Consider the following 17,670-nt stretch of genomic DNA (forward strand, 5'->3'; position numbering starts at 1 on the left):
TGGATGTTTATATACATGGATGGACCCAAAACCCAATTAACTTGAGCTTTTGGGTCAAATTGGTGTTCATCCATATATATCAAGCTCACCCATGGGCTCCTCCGGTCCTAACACCAAGTATTCTCTCAATGGTTTTCTTTTGCTTCTTTTAATTCTTTCAATGGTAACCCAACAGCCAAAAAAAAATCATAATGAATGCAATAAAAATAAGAACACTGATAATAATAAAACACAAAGCAAGCGCTAAAGATGAATCGTACTCTCTCAAGAATAAAGTTCGGAATCCATGCTTCAATGCAGCCTCAGAATTCTTTTTTTGGGTCTTTAGTTACACACGACAAAATCTGTTCCTACTTTAATTTCACTCCTTTCAAGATTTAGGAGTAATATCTCCCATTCATCACCAGCTGCAGATTGCAGAAAGATAAATAATTCAAGAGAACCAGCTCATAATAAAAATTTTCTTTGAGAAAAACGTCATTTGTTTCTTCGAAGCCAATCAAGGATGCCCTTGTCTGACTCAGACAGCGGCTCTGTTTTTCCCTTCAAAGACCCTTCTACAAGTTCGAAGTAATCCTTGTAGTTCCGCTTGTAATAGCTATTCAATCTCTACAGCAAAAGATTTTTATAAAAAAAAAATCAGAAAACGGGGAAATAAATCACATCAGAGGAACAATATGATGTGCATTGGGATGCCCCATGGAAACAGAATCATTTGATTTTCACTTTTCGAAGCATTTGAAGGAACCAGAATACAAGTTTTTAGCATGGGCATGCAACTGCTAACACTTGCAATTATGAAAAATATTGTGAGGTGATTTTTTTTAAATTTGCACGGGACATCCAAACATACCCTTAAAAGGGAGGAAAGAAAAAATCAGCAACGGTGTATAATACCTCCTTGTCATTTTTGGCCTTGTTTTCCTCGGACTTCTTCAGATATTCTGATACATTTTCAGTTGACAAGAATAAAAAATTTAGTAGAGGAAATACCGGGCAGTATGTTTTTGAGTAAAAAAATTTAACAGAAGGGTATTTGAAAAGAGGAGAAGCCAAAGGATTATGGTGTTTTACTTTTGAGAATCTCATTGCGAGAGTCGGAGGCTTGGGGAGCTGCAATTACGGTGGAGAGAAGGAGGCCTCTCCTTCCCATATCTGCGGAGGTTGCGTCCCTTCTTCTTCTTCCTCTTCGTCTATGGACTGCGTGTGCATTTGAAGAAGCAAACCTGTTTACAGTAACAGTGAGAGCCATCATAATACCCTGTGTTATTGAACTCATTGCTCATTCATTCCTCTCTCTCTCTCTCCAGCCACCAGTACCAAAGCACACAACAGGATAATGTTAATGATAATGATGACTTGATTGGTGTGGTCTATCTTTTCTTTGAAGGTCTTAGTTCACCTCGGTGATTCAAAAATTCAGACTTTCACAGTTGTGGTAAAAAACTCGTCGTGTAAACTAAATTTGTGCCAAAACTAATTATATTTTTATCTGTATATCTATACAAATTTAAGTTTAAGGGACAAACTTCAAAATTCCAAATACTATATATGGAATATATTGCCGCAATATTTTACCTGTTGTTCAAATTACACCAAGCCGGCTGATCTCTTTAGGCCTTGTTTGGCTTGGAACTTGAAAAATAGGGGGGCGGGGTAAAGAATTTTTAAAAGAATTTATTTTTTTTATGTTTGGCTAAGAAGGAAAAAAAGTGAAAAAATAGACCAACTCAATTGTAAATAATTTAATTTTTCAAATTACTAATATTTTATTTTAAAATTTTTAATCATATAAGAATAATTTTTCATTTTAATAATATTTGGTTTCGAAAGAAAATATAATGAAAATAAATTTTTTTTTATTTTATTTTCCTCTTCTTTTCCCAAAGAAAATGCTTGATCCAAACAAAATTTTGCAATCCAAATTCTGTCTTTTAATTATTCGCTAACTCTGAGCATTTGAGCTCTAAGCTTATTACTATTCATCAAAATATAAAAATGATAGAAATATTGGATGGTTCTGAAGGTAATGGAGAGATAAAAATATCTTAAATTAAAAAATCAAAATTATTTTACTAAATTTGACCAACCACCCTGCAAAAACAACAGAAGTAAAATTGACCAACAGCCTAGCAAAAAGAAAGCAAGTCGGCGTCGACCATGAACTGCTTTATTTAAAGTGCAAACTGGTCAAAAGAAATACATTAAAAACTCACAATATTACAGAGTATTGGAAATGGTTGTGGTTTTCATTGAACACAGACTGAACATGTACAAGTAACAGGACCTTCTTCCCAGCCAAAAAACAATGGGGAACCTATAAAAGCCTGCGTAATTACTCCAGCAAACGCTTGTGCTTACACCAGGCAATGGCAAACACATAGAGAAATATGCTACCAGTGGCGCCGCCACCAACAGTCCACATGAACTTTTCCATCCCATGCACCTCATCGTTGAACAGATCTATTTTAATGTTCATCCCAAAAATTCCAGCCACAACAACAAAAGCACTCACTACGAGGGTTGCTGTGGTCAACATGACCCCCATTTGCAGCAGATGGTTCTGCTTGTCGTCCAGCATTATGTTGATGTAGTCCTCTGTGTCGTCTACGTATTCCCTCAGCTAACAGTTCATAAAAAAATCAACAAAACAACGTGAATTATGGGATGTGATGAATTGCTTTTGGTGTTGCACAGAAATTTACGGGCACAACAAAAATAATTAACAGGCCATTTCTTTTCACTAGCATTAAGCTAGCACAGTGGTGGATACCCCTCTCACCAAGGGAATGGCTAAATCCTAATATGTAACAAGCCAGGTAATATCTCTTTTATGTGAATTATTATGATGGCAAGAGACACTCATCTCTCCTAAGGTTTGGCAAAAATACAAAGACCTCCCCTGAGGTTTCAAAAATTTCAAGGACCATTACAGAGGTTTGTCAAAAATGATACAAATCTCCCCTGAGACCTCAAAAATATCATAGACCTCTCCTGACTGCCAAAAAGACACGTACCTTCCCTAAAAAAACTTGTCTTTTTGTAAAATATAATGGAAGGTTTGTTTCTTTTTAACAAACCTCAAGGAATGTCTCTGGAATTTTTGAAATCTCAATGGAGGTCCCTAAAATTTTTAAAGCCTCAGGAAAGGTCATTGTCTTTTTGTCAAACCTCACAAGAGGTTGGTGACTTTTGCTCTTATTATTATCATCGCCATCATCATCACATCCTCATGCCACAAGCACAAACCACACCCAAGCAAATACTGTTAGGCACATCAAGCCAATTAGAGACCTAGCAAACTGATCCCAAATAAAGCAAATGTCAAGCAAGAGAACATCTTCAACACACACCAACCCCCCCACCCACCCACCCACCCACCCACTTCTCCCCCTCCAAAAAAAATAAAAATAAAGAAGCTCTCATCACCTAGGAAATTAATTTGTTTCAGACCTTAGATTTAAATTTATGTGAATTTAGATAAATTTTAATATAATTTTATATTACATCTTATCCAAATCCAAGGTCTATCCAAACATTGGATTATTAATTCCACAAGACAGAAATTTGTTAATGGCTTTAAATCTTAACAACAATGTTGTGGTCTTGATCCCCAAGAGTGGAACAATGTGCACTAGGACTTCTGACAATGATGTCTTATCACCTTTATGGATTGCAAATGAAAGTGCTCATCAGCAAGATAAAGGTGGTGGGGGAGGTGGCAGGTTCCACACCAGAATGCATTCGCGGAAGGCAAATTCTAGATGCAAACTTTATAGCTAAAGTGGGCGTTCATAGCAAATTAAAGGGCGGACAAGTGTGATGTGTAAACTGGACATGGAGAACAGGCACAATTGCTCCGGAGTTTTCTTCAAAATCTTGCAGCGGAATCCAGTTCTTCCTCGTTGCAGTCAAAATATTGCAAAGACAGTTAAATATTGTGGGCTAACAATTAACAAATAAGAACGTAGCCCATAAACGAGACAATGTTGACACTCATGACATTTGCACAATTATTGTAGATCATGTGATACACTTGAATTGCCTAAGTTTTCAAACAACATATTGCCAGCAGCAGCTCACAAACATAAGGAGCACAACCAGAAGAAAGTTCCCCTCAGCACCAGTCCCAACACCACATAAGAACCACTATCCATAAAACCAACATAAATACTCAATCCCCAGATATCTCCTCGGGTAGGTCCAAAGAGTATGCCCAACTGTCAGATGGCATAAGCTGATATCAGACGGATCTCTGCCCCAGTGCCTACAATGACATGTATTGGCTGCTGGACTCCCTCATGGCTAACCATACCCCACATATCAAAAAAGGTCATTCAGCTTGAGTGACAGTCTTGACCCAGGCCTTGCCGCCAGCACAAACTTGCATCGATGTTGACAGCTCACCATCTGAAACCTCTTCACTGCTAGAGCCAATGGTTCATATAAATAATCAGATTCCTTCAGCTTTGTCTTCTCCTCCATATGCAAAGGTATCTTTAGGGGACACAACCAAAATGCAAAGCCCTTCTCACGCTCATAACACTCCAACCAGTGCTTATCCAGGTGTTGGGTTTCCATGGGTATTGGTGGAGTTGGAATAACCGTAACTTTATGCTCCATGCAATCTGCCCACTTCTTCCAGCTATATCTTTCATGTAAGCAAGCACCTTTTCCACACCCCTGACAAATGACAGCCTGATCAAAGGAGTCAAAATGTCAGCTGATGAGCCTTATCCAAGTACCACAAAGCAGGATTGCATAATTGCTACACTCACCTTGATCGAATGACACTGAACAGTTGCTTGTGAAATCCCCAGGTGTACATGTCAGTGTCCTTGCTGCCATGGGCAAGCAAACAAAACCGAGAGTAGACCTCCCTAGCATAGTTCACTGCACAATTTTCCTGAATAAAATTTCCTTCATCCAATCCATCTAGTTATAGGTCCATCCAAGTGGTTCACACACTGCAGCTCGACATTCCCCCACCAAGTGCAGCAAAACATTTCACACACATTATGGTTAGGTCAACCTTACCCTTATTCCTCACTCCCTAGTAAATAAAGATATTCTCTAATTGGTTAAACCAGTCATATAAAGCATATGGCTTATTTTCCCCATTCAAGTCAGGTAGCGTGACCTTAACAGAGATAGTCGAGGTGTTAAAGATTATCTAAACTACTTGCACGGGGCTCCAGGGTTTGCTCACTAGTGTCCGTAATCAAGCTGGAGGCACCAATAGCATTGATCATTCCCACCCCTTCCCATCTTTGCATCAAGGCAAGCCAACACAATTGACAATTTGCTGCCAAGGTCCTTGATATAATATCCCTAGAGATGTGTGCCACAATCCCTTAAAAGCCATAATGTCCTGTGCCACCGGGCAGCTGTATGAGTCTGATCTAGGTGATCATGGGTTCAGTGATGCAGCATGTTTTCATAAACACATACTCAGGTATAAACCCTAAACCCCAAATCAGTTGTATTCAATACTCACTCTACAGTGTCCCAAAGGGCTTATAGTCCAACTATAAATAGGAGTTTAGTTTCCTAAATTCTAAAGAAACGTAAGTACCTCATTTGCTATACGAAAATGCTTCCATAAAACAGCCAAATAAATCAAAATCAAGAACATTTTTCTAAATGATGCATAGGTTTCCTAAGTTGCCGATTCTTTCATGATCTCTCGTCATCATACTACCTCACCTCCAAAAAGTGCAACCTCAAACATTGATTGACCAATGGTGGACTTGGAGATTGGACACACATTCATGGCAACCCAATGCCTTCAAAAGATCCCAACACCTGGGATGATGGCTGAGAACAGCACCCATAACTGGTTGAAGGAATTTTCACATAATCATCATAGATCATGTGATACTCATATTCCCAAGGTCTTCCCAATAACAAATCACCTGAGAAGTAAGTCGCAAACATAACCCATCACCATGCCCACATCCACACAATAGGACAGTGTCCTTAAGTCCAACTTCGGAAAGTATGCATTCCCAATTATTGAATGACACTAGCCGTGTTAAATTAATCTCACAGCTCACATTCCTATAATCACATGGGCTGGCTGTTTGACTTGAGTCCTACATGCCTAATCTTTATCAACTCTGTTTTCTACTCTATCACAAGGTTTCTTCTTCTGGGTACTGTAAAGAGAAATGACCCTTTCTTTCCCAAAATTCGTTAGACTCTTAACTCCAATCACTAGGCTACGACATGCTTTGGTGGACTCGATATAGTTGCAGGTTTCAGCTCCACACGATCAATACACATTTTCCAACTATCTTTCATATAATTGAGTTCCATTTCCACACCCTAGTGTAAGACGCAGCCTAATCAGCAAATCAAAGTGCCAGATGTTTAGCTTGATCTGGATGCCACAGTACAACGCCACAACCCACCAATGTACCAAGTAAGATGATGTGGGCCACTCTCAATGAACTAGCACTGAGCAAGGACTATGTGAAGTACCCACATGTACATGTCAATGTCCTTGCTATGTTGAGTTAGCAAACACAGACAATAATACTTCTCCAACATAGCTAAACAAACACTATATCTGTACCCACCGATTATGGGTCCTTCTAAGAGATTCCTGCATTGTGACTCCAAATTGGCATGGTTGACATTATCCTTATCCCAAATGCTCAATGGTTGAAAATATTCTCTACCAATAAACCAATCAACCGATCTCAGAGATCATCCAGTTCACCTTCCCCAGTTTAATCCAACATAACTTTAATTCCACAATTGGGGAGTCGAGCATGATGAAAGTTACATACAATTACAAGAGGCTCCATGGTTCACACACTAGCGAGTGTGCCACGCTGAAGGAACAGTGGCATTGACGATTCCCTTTCCCTTCATCTGGGCATCCAAGTGAGCCAACAAATTAGACATTTGGCTCCTGAGGTCCTGGATTTTTTGCTATGCTCTGCTAAAGTCACTGTGTCTTGACTATGCCACTGGGTAGCCATGAGTCTGCTTGAGTCTGCTGGAGTAGGTGTGATGGGTAATCTCTCGCCAATCTTTCAAATCTATTACGCCTTTCTAAATGAGTTTAAACTGGTCCTAGGCAACCATAGCTTCAGCATTTTTTTTTCATAAGACAAGTTTTAATCCTAGCAAACTTGATTTAGATGAGCTGGTTTCAGTATTAGTAGTTGACAGTGCACTTGTGTGAAGGCAGAGATGGAAACAACATCAACTTTGCTTATCTGTTAATGCTAGTGATGCAAGCAAATGCAAATTGTAATACAGAGGATCTGGCATTGAGGGCAATGCAAAGAGCCTACTTGAATGTGATTAAGCAGCAATGACAATAGCAAACATTGATTGAAACGTTCGACTTCGCCTGGGTGTACACTTGTGAATCTGAGGTTGTTGGGACCGTATTGAGAGAGCTCTTATTACTTGGATAACCATGAACTCACACAACACCTCAGTGTGAAGCTTCAATGGTCGCTCATAGGGTGACAAATATGCAGTCCCACAAACAGAGTCAGGTATGTCAATGATTAGGTGAGATATTGCATTGGTCCCAGGGTGAAAAGAATTATAATCGGCCAAAAGGAATGATCATCAGAGGCAGTGGTGAAGGTAATCAAGGCTCTAATGCTAATTGGTGCTACATACACTCAGGTATAAAATCTTAAATTCCAAACCAATTTTATTCAGTATTCAACTCAGCACCAAATGCTTACAATGCAACTAAAAATAAGAAATCAGTTCCCTAACTTCTAAAGAAACATAATTACCTAATTTGCTATACCAAAATACATTCATAAAATAACAACCAAACTAAAAAAAATGATAATCCAATCAAAATCTAGATCATTTGCTAAATGATGCATAGGGCTTCCAAGCAAACCCATTCGTCCATGATCTTCTGCCATTCTCTGTTCTATTCAGACCTTTTGATCAACCAAAATTTGCTAAACAGGCTCAAATTGGTCATTGGTCAGAACAACTTCTGTATTTCCTTTTTTATTTTTCTAGACCAATTTGTTTGGACAAACTAGTTCAAACCAAGGTCTTAAATTTCAATTTCCACTCAAATTTCGAAGCTCCAAAAGTATGGAAATTTCGACGGAAATTTTGATTTCGATTAAAAAAAATAACGAAAATAAGTAGTACAGCATGGAATTCTTTGTGAAACTTTAGAAATAGTTAACAAACATAATAATACAAGTTTAAGAACTAATATATTACAAATTAAATACATCTATGTTTTGTATGTGGTAAAAAAGTTGTAAAATAGTGTGTCAAACATATTTATAAGATTATACATTAAACATATTCAGTTAATACAAATGAAATTCATAAATTATTTAAATATTATTTATTATAGAAATAATGATAATTTAGACATGAATGGTTAAATAAAATGTTGCTCTAAGTTTATTTTTTCAAATAATTTCAAAAGCACTTGTAATAATCTCTTGTTTCATAAAATAAATAAAATAAATTAAGATAGAAATTTCACTTCACTCCTATATTTCTCATTTGAATTTTGACGATATTTCATCGTACAACTAAAATTTCGACAAGTTTTGCTAAAATTTCGAGATTTCGATAAATTTCGGATGATTCGTTGAGATTTTGAGGGAAATTATGCAATACGGAAATCGATTTCCATTTCGATTTCGAGGGTGACGGAAATCAGAAATTTCGACAATTTCATGGAAATTTAAGACCATGGTTCAAACCATGCAGCCAAAGTAACAAATGTAGAACTTGTCAGAGGGGTTTCGTTCGCTTAAAAGTCGTTTGGTTCGTTTCTTTTAAAGGCCCTCAGGTGGTGTTATGCTATTTTCCCAAGAAGGATATGTGCTTGACATAGAGAGAAAACAACTACACCACAGGGCTCACAAAGCATAGGAAGACGCTAACAAGCCAACTGAATGTAGAGTTTTGCTTCAACAAGGGTGTGGATCATGATGGAGATTTCTTAATCTTCTACTTCGGCGACAAGATTTTCTAGGAGGATGGCAGCAGCAACACTTAATTAATTAATATCATTATTTTTTTCCTGAGGGGAGACAACCTAGGGTTTCAATATGGGGTTTCTGATGGTTTCATGATCGGGGGCTGCATTTCATTTTTTTATTTTTTATTTTATTTTTATTTTTATTTTTGCATTGTGATATTCCCAAAAATTGATTCATTTGGTGTAAAATTTGGTGGATGTCAATCACCAGATAAATGGGACATTTTGGAAAAGACAAAATAGAAAAGCAAGTCTGAATTGATGTGTCCAGAAAGTAAGATTTTTTTGTTAGAGGAGATACAGGCTAGGGTTTCAATATGGGGCTTATGATGGTTTAGGGGTTTTTCTGGGACTACATTTGTACAGGTGTGTGTGTGTGTGTGTGTGTGGTGATTCCAATTGTTAAAGACAAATGAGCAGAGGAATGGCACAAAGAGGAGAAGGCAGTGCAAAGCGTGATTAAAAAATCTCAAATCCTTTTTGAGTTTAAATGGAAACTCAAGGCAACCTTATCAAGCACTGACAGCCACAACAATTTGTGTTACAGTAGCAAACCCTATAAAATAACATTGACAACCATTATCAGAGTCTACTTTGATCCCATTTGAAACAGGACTAACACTCGACAACTTTAATTCTACATTCAAGTTTGAGTAAGAAGTCATACAACAAAGGGGCCTTTTTATAGGCTCACAATGCTAGGAATACAAGGAAACTTAGTTAGTAAACCTAATAAAGTAAAATACTACTTCCTTAGACAATAATACCCTAAAATATTGCTTCCAAAATAGTAATACCCTAGAATCTTGAAGATACACCTATTATACATACTAAATAAAACAAAAGAAAAATATGATTAAAATTAGAAAAGTAAAACAGCCCTTGTTTGCATGTTGCATCGATGTGTGTGTGTGTGTACTTTACATATTTATTCATGTGAATCTCATTCACAAATCACCTATAGACGAATGGTACCCAAAAACAATGATAGCAACAATTAGGACCTTTTTATGCTACTTTTTAATAATTTTTCCAATAAATATTAAAAGATGGTGCGACACCCAGTTTGATTAGTTAAAAATTTATTTATATTTGCTGTGTAACTGTTTTATACATATTACATGCTCTATCACATATCACAAAAGGAGCGGCAAATGTTGTGGTACGCCTTTCTCTTGTCTCACACCAGGTGTACAAATTCCCTCAGCAGCATTCACGTCATAGTTACCTAGAGCTCAGTGTGTTTTGGGTCATGGGACGGGTGAAGGAACAGAGTATGCTATTTAAGAGGTACATGGTTCTTGGGGGGAATAAGTTTTTGTTGGTATGCCATTTCAGATCATAGTTGTAGGCATGAACCACTTATTTGGGTTAATTAGTTGATATGCTATGTCGTCTCTCAGTGTGTTTTGAATTATTTATTTAGGATGGAATAATTACTAGCTGTACTCAGATAAAATCTCAGTCACTCAAACAGCTCTCACCCTCCTCTGGCACCATCTCTTCAAATCCATCCACCATCGCAGCAGCAACAAGCCCTCTTTTCTCTCTCTGTCGCAGGCTTCGCAGCAGCAGGAAGCCCTTTCTTTCTCTCGTCGCAAGCTTCACAGCCACAGAAAGCTCTCTTCTTTCTCTCCCTATCAGGCTTCACAGCAAGAGAATATTTTCTCAAGATTTTTAAAATTTGTCAATATTTTCATATGATTTTCTATTTGAAAATGGTTAAAAAATATGGATCACATATTTTGAGGAATTGAATGCTGACCCCCCATCTATGCAGGATGCTATCGACTCACAAATCGGTAAGTGCAATCTGGATTGCAGTTCTAGGGGGTGGGCAACGACCCATGTAACTATGGTTCACATTTTTTTGGGGTAAGTTGGAAACCTAGCCAGTTAACCAGGTTGACCCAAGTCAAGCCAAGTTACCTTGTTTTGGCCAGGTTTATCCCAATTTGTGAAATCTTCAAGTTAAGGCATGACTCAGACCAGTAATCTGGCTGGTTTCAGATTTTAAAATTGTGGCTCATAATCACAAATTATCCTAGAAATAACTAAAATATCTAATGCATTCAAATTCCCAAATCAAAATAAGATCCCTAATTTCCTAAGCCTAAGCTTAAAATAGTTGTGCAGTGTTCGCAGATAAGCCACCCTTCATCAAAATCCTCTTGCTATCTTTGTTGTTTCATGGACACAACAGAAAAGTAGGGATCTGGAAGGTGTGGGGCTGCCTTCCAAGTTCTAAAGGAGAGATGATTCCAAGCCTGTCTTAGAGAAGTGAAGGAATTCTGGTTTTGAGAGTAACAGCATAGTAAATTTTGTGGATAGCCACCTTTTCCAATTAGTTTCTTGTTTTGGTTTCAAGAGTAACAACTATATTTTGTGGATAGCCACTCTTTCCCATTATTTTCTTGTATAGATTTACACAAGATTATTTTTGTACTTTTGATTGCTTTGTTCAGCAATTTTTTTAATTAATAGAGTATGCTCCAAAATAATAATGATAATAATATGTGAACTAGAAGGATTTTAAATCACTTCCCACATCACATTTGAGAAAGAGCACATCAAGTAACAACTAGGAAAAAGAAATTAAGTTAGATTTCAGATTAAATCAATGGGCCAAAGAGGAAACCAAAAACAGAAGAATCAAGAGGTAAAGTTGAGGTGCACACCGTGGACAATTTGTTTAATGTACCATCAATTTGAACAAAGTATGCCTCCAAGAGCATTTCAAGCTCCTCGACATCAAGATTCTTGCTAATAGCACTTCGTGTGGTGCTAGTATGGGTACCAAGGCTCCTTCTGCTAATTGCATTGGGTGCACCAAACAAATGCTCTTGGGGGTCATCTGAATTTCGAATATCACCTTCATAAACAGCTGAACCCCCATTATTTTCCAATGAAATTTCGGCAGGAGTCCTGATACATTAAAGAAATTTTTACTTGAAGGGCTGGGAAAGCAAGACAAAGGAAAGAACAGAGCATTTTTGTAAATCAAGTAAAACATAAGAATATTATTTGCCTGTCATCCATATCTGACTGAAGCACTCCATCATCCATGCCATCTCTATCATTTATAGAGGAAACAGAAGAACTTTCAAGTTGTTGAACCAGCTTATCAGTCAAATACATCTCAGCCATATCTTCATCATCATCCAGCAGGTGTTCTAATTCATCCCTTACCTAGAAATAAACAAGTGTATCAATGATCAAAGAAATCAGCAAGCAACATAGCATACATCAATTTATTGAATTAAATTAAGAGCATGATTTGAACAACATTGTCATGAAGCCATACCAGCTTATAGATTAAAAGAGAAATATGAAATAAAGTCAAAGAAGATGGAAAAATGAGGAGGGCGCACAGACAACACACAAAATGATTGGGAAAACAGTTAATTTTTAAGGAAGCAGTCAATGTCAGAACAAATTGAGACAGGTAATGGAAGGTTGAGGGACCTGTAGTGAGGAGAACTCAAGTGTCCCTAATCATTACATTTACAATCAGGGTAACAACAAGAATCAACAAACGTGTTGTGTATAATTTCTCAAGGTCTGGGAGGAGTTGCTCTTTAATGTGGTTCAGGAAGTTTTTCCTAGAGGTCAGTTTCTGATCATTGTCTGGTGCTGTGTTAAAAGGCATCCTACTCCTTTTAGATTTGAAAATATGTGGCTTACACATTATTTCTGGGGATAATGTTGTTCTTTGGTGACAAGACTGCCAAGTTTCTGGGCGGGATGGTTTTAAGAACAGGAAAAGGCTGAGATTTGTGAAGGATAAGTTGAAATTTCAGAGTAAAAGAAATTCTTTGGTGATATTAAGGAAAGGAAGAGTAACATTTTATTGGAGATGGAAAGTTCAGCTAGATTGGGGTGCAGGCTGTTGGGTGATGAGAATAGAGCAAAGTGAGTTCAATTGACTACTGATTTGGACGACACGCTAATGGGGGAGAATATTAGTTGGAGACAGAAGTCCGCTGAAATGGATTAAGGAGAGTTATTGTAACTCTCTCTCAGTAGTTCCATAAGGCCTTGAAGGGGAAAAGGAGGAAGAGTCTGATTATAAGTGTTGGAATAATCACAAATTTCATGGTAAGGGATCACAGAAAGTTAAGTGAGGAAATTATTGGTTTCTATAAGCAGTTATATACAGAGGAGGAAGTTCATAGTAGGTCGAATGATCAAAGGGTTTGATTTGAATCCTATCAAGGAGGGGAGGGAATATTTTAGATGGACTGCTGAAGGGAGAAAAGGCAACAGGTCCAGTTTCACGATGGCTTTTCTGAATAGATTGGAAAGGCCTTTTGAGGAGGAAGTGAGGGCGAAATGGTGAGGGATACAGCTCCGGGTCCAGATGGATTTAATATGGCTTTCTTTCAGGCTGGTTTGGGTGTGATCAGAATGGACTTGTTGAAGATTTTCAATTTTTATTTGAATGGGGTTTGGGAAACATATTAACCGAACATGTTATGTGAAAAATATAGAATTAAAACTTTGGATCGTTAGACTTAAGTGTTCTAGATAAAAAAAAACATTTTTGAGTGTTTGCACCAATATGTGGTTTGCCAGGGTGTTCGTGTTTTCTGGTAACTATGATACTAACTCTACTTTCATCACTTTAGTGCGCACAAAGAGTCAGTAACTAGGGTATACAAGACTATTGCTAAGGTTCTTGCACAGAGTTTGAGTTTTGTGTTAGGAGATACTACCTCTCCAACCCAAAGTGCCTTTGTAAAGGGGTAAACAAATTGTGGATGCAATTTTGGAAGCAAGTGAGGTGGTCAAGGATAATTGTTGAAGGTAAGAAAAGTGAGTTGCTTTCAAACTGGATTTGGAACAGACTTATGATCAGGTTAGTTGGATCATTTTGGATAAGATCTTTGCTGGGAAGGGCTTTGGTGATATGTCGCAGCCTTCGATGAGGGGATGCTTGTCTAATGCATATTCTTTAGTAATTATTCATGGAAAACCTAAGTCATGTTTTAAGGCTTTGAGAGGGTGTTAGGCAAGGGAATCTGCTATCTCCATTCTTGTTTGTTCTTGTTTTTAATGACTTAAGTGGATCATTAGATAAGGGTATGAATTGAGAGTTGGTAAGAGGGATTGGGGTGGATAGTGAGGGGGTAGTAGTGTATCATCTTCAGTTTGCAGAAGACACTATTCTTTTCATAGATGATCATAGAGAATCTTTCTTGAATGTTCTTGCAATCCTTCAATTTTTTTAGCAAATTCTAGTTTGAAAATTATTTTGGGGAAGAGTGGTATTGTCACTATTCATCTTAGTTCTCACAGAACTTGGATGTTGGCTTCTTTAGCCATGTGTAGTATTCTAGACTTGTCATTGACTTATTTAGGGGTTACTTTGGGTGGCAATACTAGGTTTGTAGGTTTTTGGGATCAATCAATGGCTAAGGTGTCTAATTGATGGGTGGAACAGTGCTCTATTTCCTCCAGACGTATTATTCTACACTTGCCATTGACTCAAGGCTTGGTTTGTTGTTGTTGTTGTTGATGGGGTTGAGTGATTGGGACAAGCCTGAATTGTACATTTACTGCTCTCATTCCTAGAAAGATCATGCCTCTAACATGAAATATTTTAGAGCAATTAGTTTGGTTGGTAATCAATATAAAGTCTTGATTAAGGAGCTATTGAGGAGGCCTAGGGAAGTTTTGAGTGATACAATGTCCTTGAAATGCAGTACTTTCATTCAGGACAGAATGATTCTTGATGTTGCATTGATTGCTAATGAGATGCTAGATGATGCCAAAAGAGGGGGCTAGAGGTGTTTTATAGTGGTGGTACATGCGCTAAGTAGCTCTTACATGCTCAAGGATTTTTTGTTTTTTTTTTGGGGGGGGGGGGAGATAAAAAGGGAAGCTATTTTGGATAGAAAGAAGGAAGGGAAGATAAAATGTGCAGGGACAAGGACTCCAACAAATAAAACAAGAAACGAAAAAAAAAAATGAAAAAAAAGAAAAATAAAACAATGGGATTAGGGGTTTAGGAATATTAATGATGGTGTAGAGATTACCCATTATTTTCTTTTTGGAAAAATTTGGAATGAAAGTGCATGCTTTGAAATTTTTGAAGGAAATTTCAGGCTTGAAAATTAATATGGTCAAAGAGTGGTTTTGAGATTGATGGGGAAAAACAATTAACAAGAATAACAGAAGAGAAGCATGCTGAAACTAGGAATGGACACCTGCAAACAGTTGGCAACACATAGATCTACTTGTTTCAATTATTTGGTGCATTGGTTGGTTTTGTCCTGGCCCTTGAGCTTTGTTGGACTTAGGTCTTCAGCTAGACATAATCGTAGATCTATATTTCTTCTGGAATCATGTAAGGAGCAGGTGGATAAGTAAAGGCTTAGGGTTTGGAGAGGGCTTTGGTCTCCCTTTCATTGTGCATATGTAATGGGGGCAGGAAAAGAAAGCCATTAAGAAAAGAAAAAAAACAGCATAATAAGGGATTCAAATGAGAAGCAGGCAAGCCTTACCCAATGGTAAGGGTGTTATAGTTGAATCAAGCGATCACAAGTTCAAGTCATGGAAACCACCTCTAAATATGTTGAGCACCTTGAGGGTAAGGCATAATCATGCAGTCCCAGACCCTGACATGAGATGAGTGCTTGATCACTAGGTGTTCCATTATTTTAGAACCAGGGATGTTACTAATAGCATGGGATTACATTTGTTAAGAACAAGGGATTTTACTAATGAAGTAATGCATTCCAAACATACAGTCTGTCATCCAAAGAGGTTTCCCTTTAAAAAACCTATTTGCAGAACACTAGAATGATGCAAGAAAAAACACTCTGCTCCAGATCAAAGTATGGAAAGTATCGCTACTCTTAAAAATTCTAGAATTCCTCTCTAACCAAATGCACCAAATAGCATAAAAAACCATATCCACACAAAGCTGTCCTCTCCTTTCCATTCCCCAAAGCCTCTAAAGCTAACAATACAAAGGTCATCCACAGAAGGACAAACCCAATTATCATCAAAAACTCCAAATGATTTATTCCGTATTTCCATTAAAAAGGACAATGTAGGAAAAAATGTGAATAAGTCTTCCCATTCCTAAAAAATAAGGACACACAACAGGTGACGATGCCTTATATGGTTTTCTCCAAATAAGTCAATAGTATTGATTTATCTAGGATTGGATTCCAAGTAAAAGCTTTTAATTTTTTAGTGAATCAGCTTTCCAAACAAAAGAATATAAGAAAGGATTAGAAGTAGGAGCATGGAAAAAAATTTAAAAATAAATAAAAATGACTTCAAGAAAAGTTCCCAGAGAAACCCAATATCCAACTCTTCGAGCCGTCCCCAAAGAAATGTGAAAAGAATCAAGTACATTTACAAGAAGAAAAGATCATTATCCCTTGTTCATTTATTCCTCGTAAAATGAAAATCCAAAGGCTGCATACCCTCATAAAAGAAAATCAGAAATTGAAGCATCATGAAGGGTTAATTATCAAGACACAAGGGGAAAAAAAGATGATATATTACCAACCAAAATTACCAAAATTACCAACCTTATAACAAATTTACCAACCTTATAACAAATTTGAGGGAATATAAGATGATATATTTATGAAACAAATTACCAAGGACTTGTGTAAGTAATATTAGCTCAAAAGTTACCATACCAGCATTGACTTGGCACACAAACTTATTATGAATTTCCTTACACCAAAGAGAGTTAGATTCTGAAGGAAACCATCACATCTACTTCCCAATAAATGTTCTTGGGACACCAAGTTACCCAGACTCAAACCTCCTTCCCTCTTAAATCTACCAACCATCTCCCAACTAACAAACTGACCTCTACTCAACTCCTCCCTCCAACACCCAACCATAAAAAAAAACTCACTTATAAATTTGGAGCCACCCACACACGAATCCTAAATAGCGATAAATAATACCATGGAATAAAAAAGAGACAAAGGCTGAATAAAAGTACAATGGTCCCTAATGTAAAAAGGCTCTGTTCCACCAATCCAATGTCTAGAAACTCTCTTATAAACTGAGACCAAAAGAAGACACAGTAGGATTACCACCTAAGGGGACTCTTGAGTATATAATTAGGCCGCCAACTCAAGACGCTAAAAACCTGCTACCCTAGAGGAGAGAGAGAGAGAGAGAGAGAACATGTAATCCTGGGCCAATTCTAACTATTCCACTCCTCAAAAAGTTAATTCTCAACCCTGAGACTTTCTCAAAAATCTGTAAAATTAGTAACACATTAGAAAAACCTTCACATCATCCAAAAAAGAAAAGAATACATCATCCACAAAGTGAAAATGTGAGGTAGACAAATCCTCTGGACCAAAAACTAAAATTTCAATTGCAATGGAAATTACAACTTACAAGGATCTCAATTTCTGAAAAATTGCAACATAAGTTTCAATTTTGAATTTCAACTTAAAGAAACAATATAAACTTACAGCAAACTGTGAAAATTATGAATGTAGCGTTAGGAATATTAAGATAGATGATAGTGAATAATTTAGAACAAAAGTGAAAAGCCTCAAATTTTACTTTTTTTTTTTTTCAATTTTTATTTTTAAAATCCGAGGATATATCCAAAATTTTGACAGTCTAAAATTTGGCTGAAATTTTGCAATAAACACACACATATATTGGATACTGTTTCA

At 37.2% G+C, this 17,670-nt stretch overlaps 2 protein-coding genes across 2 annotated transcripts in view; both read right to left on the reverse strand.

The window, feature by feature from the left end:
- Positions 1–239: 239 nt before the first annotated feature.
- Positions 240–1,368, reverse strand: LOC131154991 (uncharacterized). Its single transcript, XM_058107861.1, has 3 exons — positions 1,075–1,368; positions 898–944; positions 240–609 (listed from the first exon to the last, which is right to left on the reverse strand). Exons 1-3 carry the CDS (start codon positions 1,277–1,279, stop codon positions 478–480), a joined length of 384 nt encoding a protein of 127 aa, XP_057963844.1. The 5' UTR covers positions 1,280–1,368; the 3' UTR covers positions 240–477.
- Positions 1,369–2,130: 762 nt separating this feature from the next.
- LOC131154993 (magnesium transporter MRS2-3) overlaps positions 2,131–17,670 on the reverse strand; it is a 33,608-nt gene continuing 18,068 nt past the window's right edge. The window contains exons 4-6 of the mRNA XM_058107864.1: positions 12,030–12,190; positions 11,680–11,926; positions 2,131–2,623 (exon numbers count right to left, since the gene is read on the reverse strand). Of these exons, the coding sequence (XP_057963847.1) occupies positions 2,336–2,623; positions 11,680–11,926; positions 12,030–12,190 (696 nt within the window). The 3' untranslated portion in view covers positions 2,131–2,335. The remainder of the gene's footprint in view (positions 2,624–11,679; positions 11,927–12,029; positions 12,191–17,670) is intronic.

The sequence above is a fragment of the Malania oleifera genome, chromosome 5 (assembly GCF_029873635.1).
Source record: "Malania oleifera isolate guangnan ecotype guangnan chromosome 5, ASM2987363v1, whole genome shotgun sequence".
In the NCBI taxonomy this organism is placed as follows: Eukaryota; Viridiplantae; Streptophyta; class Magnoliopsida; order Santalales; family Ximeniaceae; genus Malania; species Malania oleifera.

Excerpts from the sequence above, each read along its gene's own strand:
- LOC131154991 (XM_058107861.1), bottom strand. The coding sequence starts at position 1,279 with ATGAGTTCAATAACACAGGGTATTATGATGGCTCTCACTGTTACTGTA. Across the intron at positions 945-1,074 it reads TCGCAATGAGATTCTCAAAA|AATATCTGAAGAAGTCCGAG; the intron begins GTAAAACACCAT and ends AAAATGTATCAG. Across the intron at positions 610-897 it reads AGGCCAAAAATGACAAGGAG|AGATTGAATAGCTATTACAA; the intron begins GTATTATACACC and ends CTTTTGCTGTAG.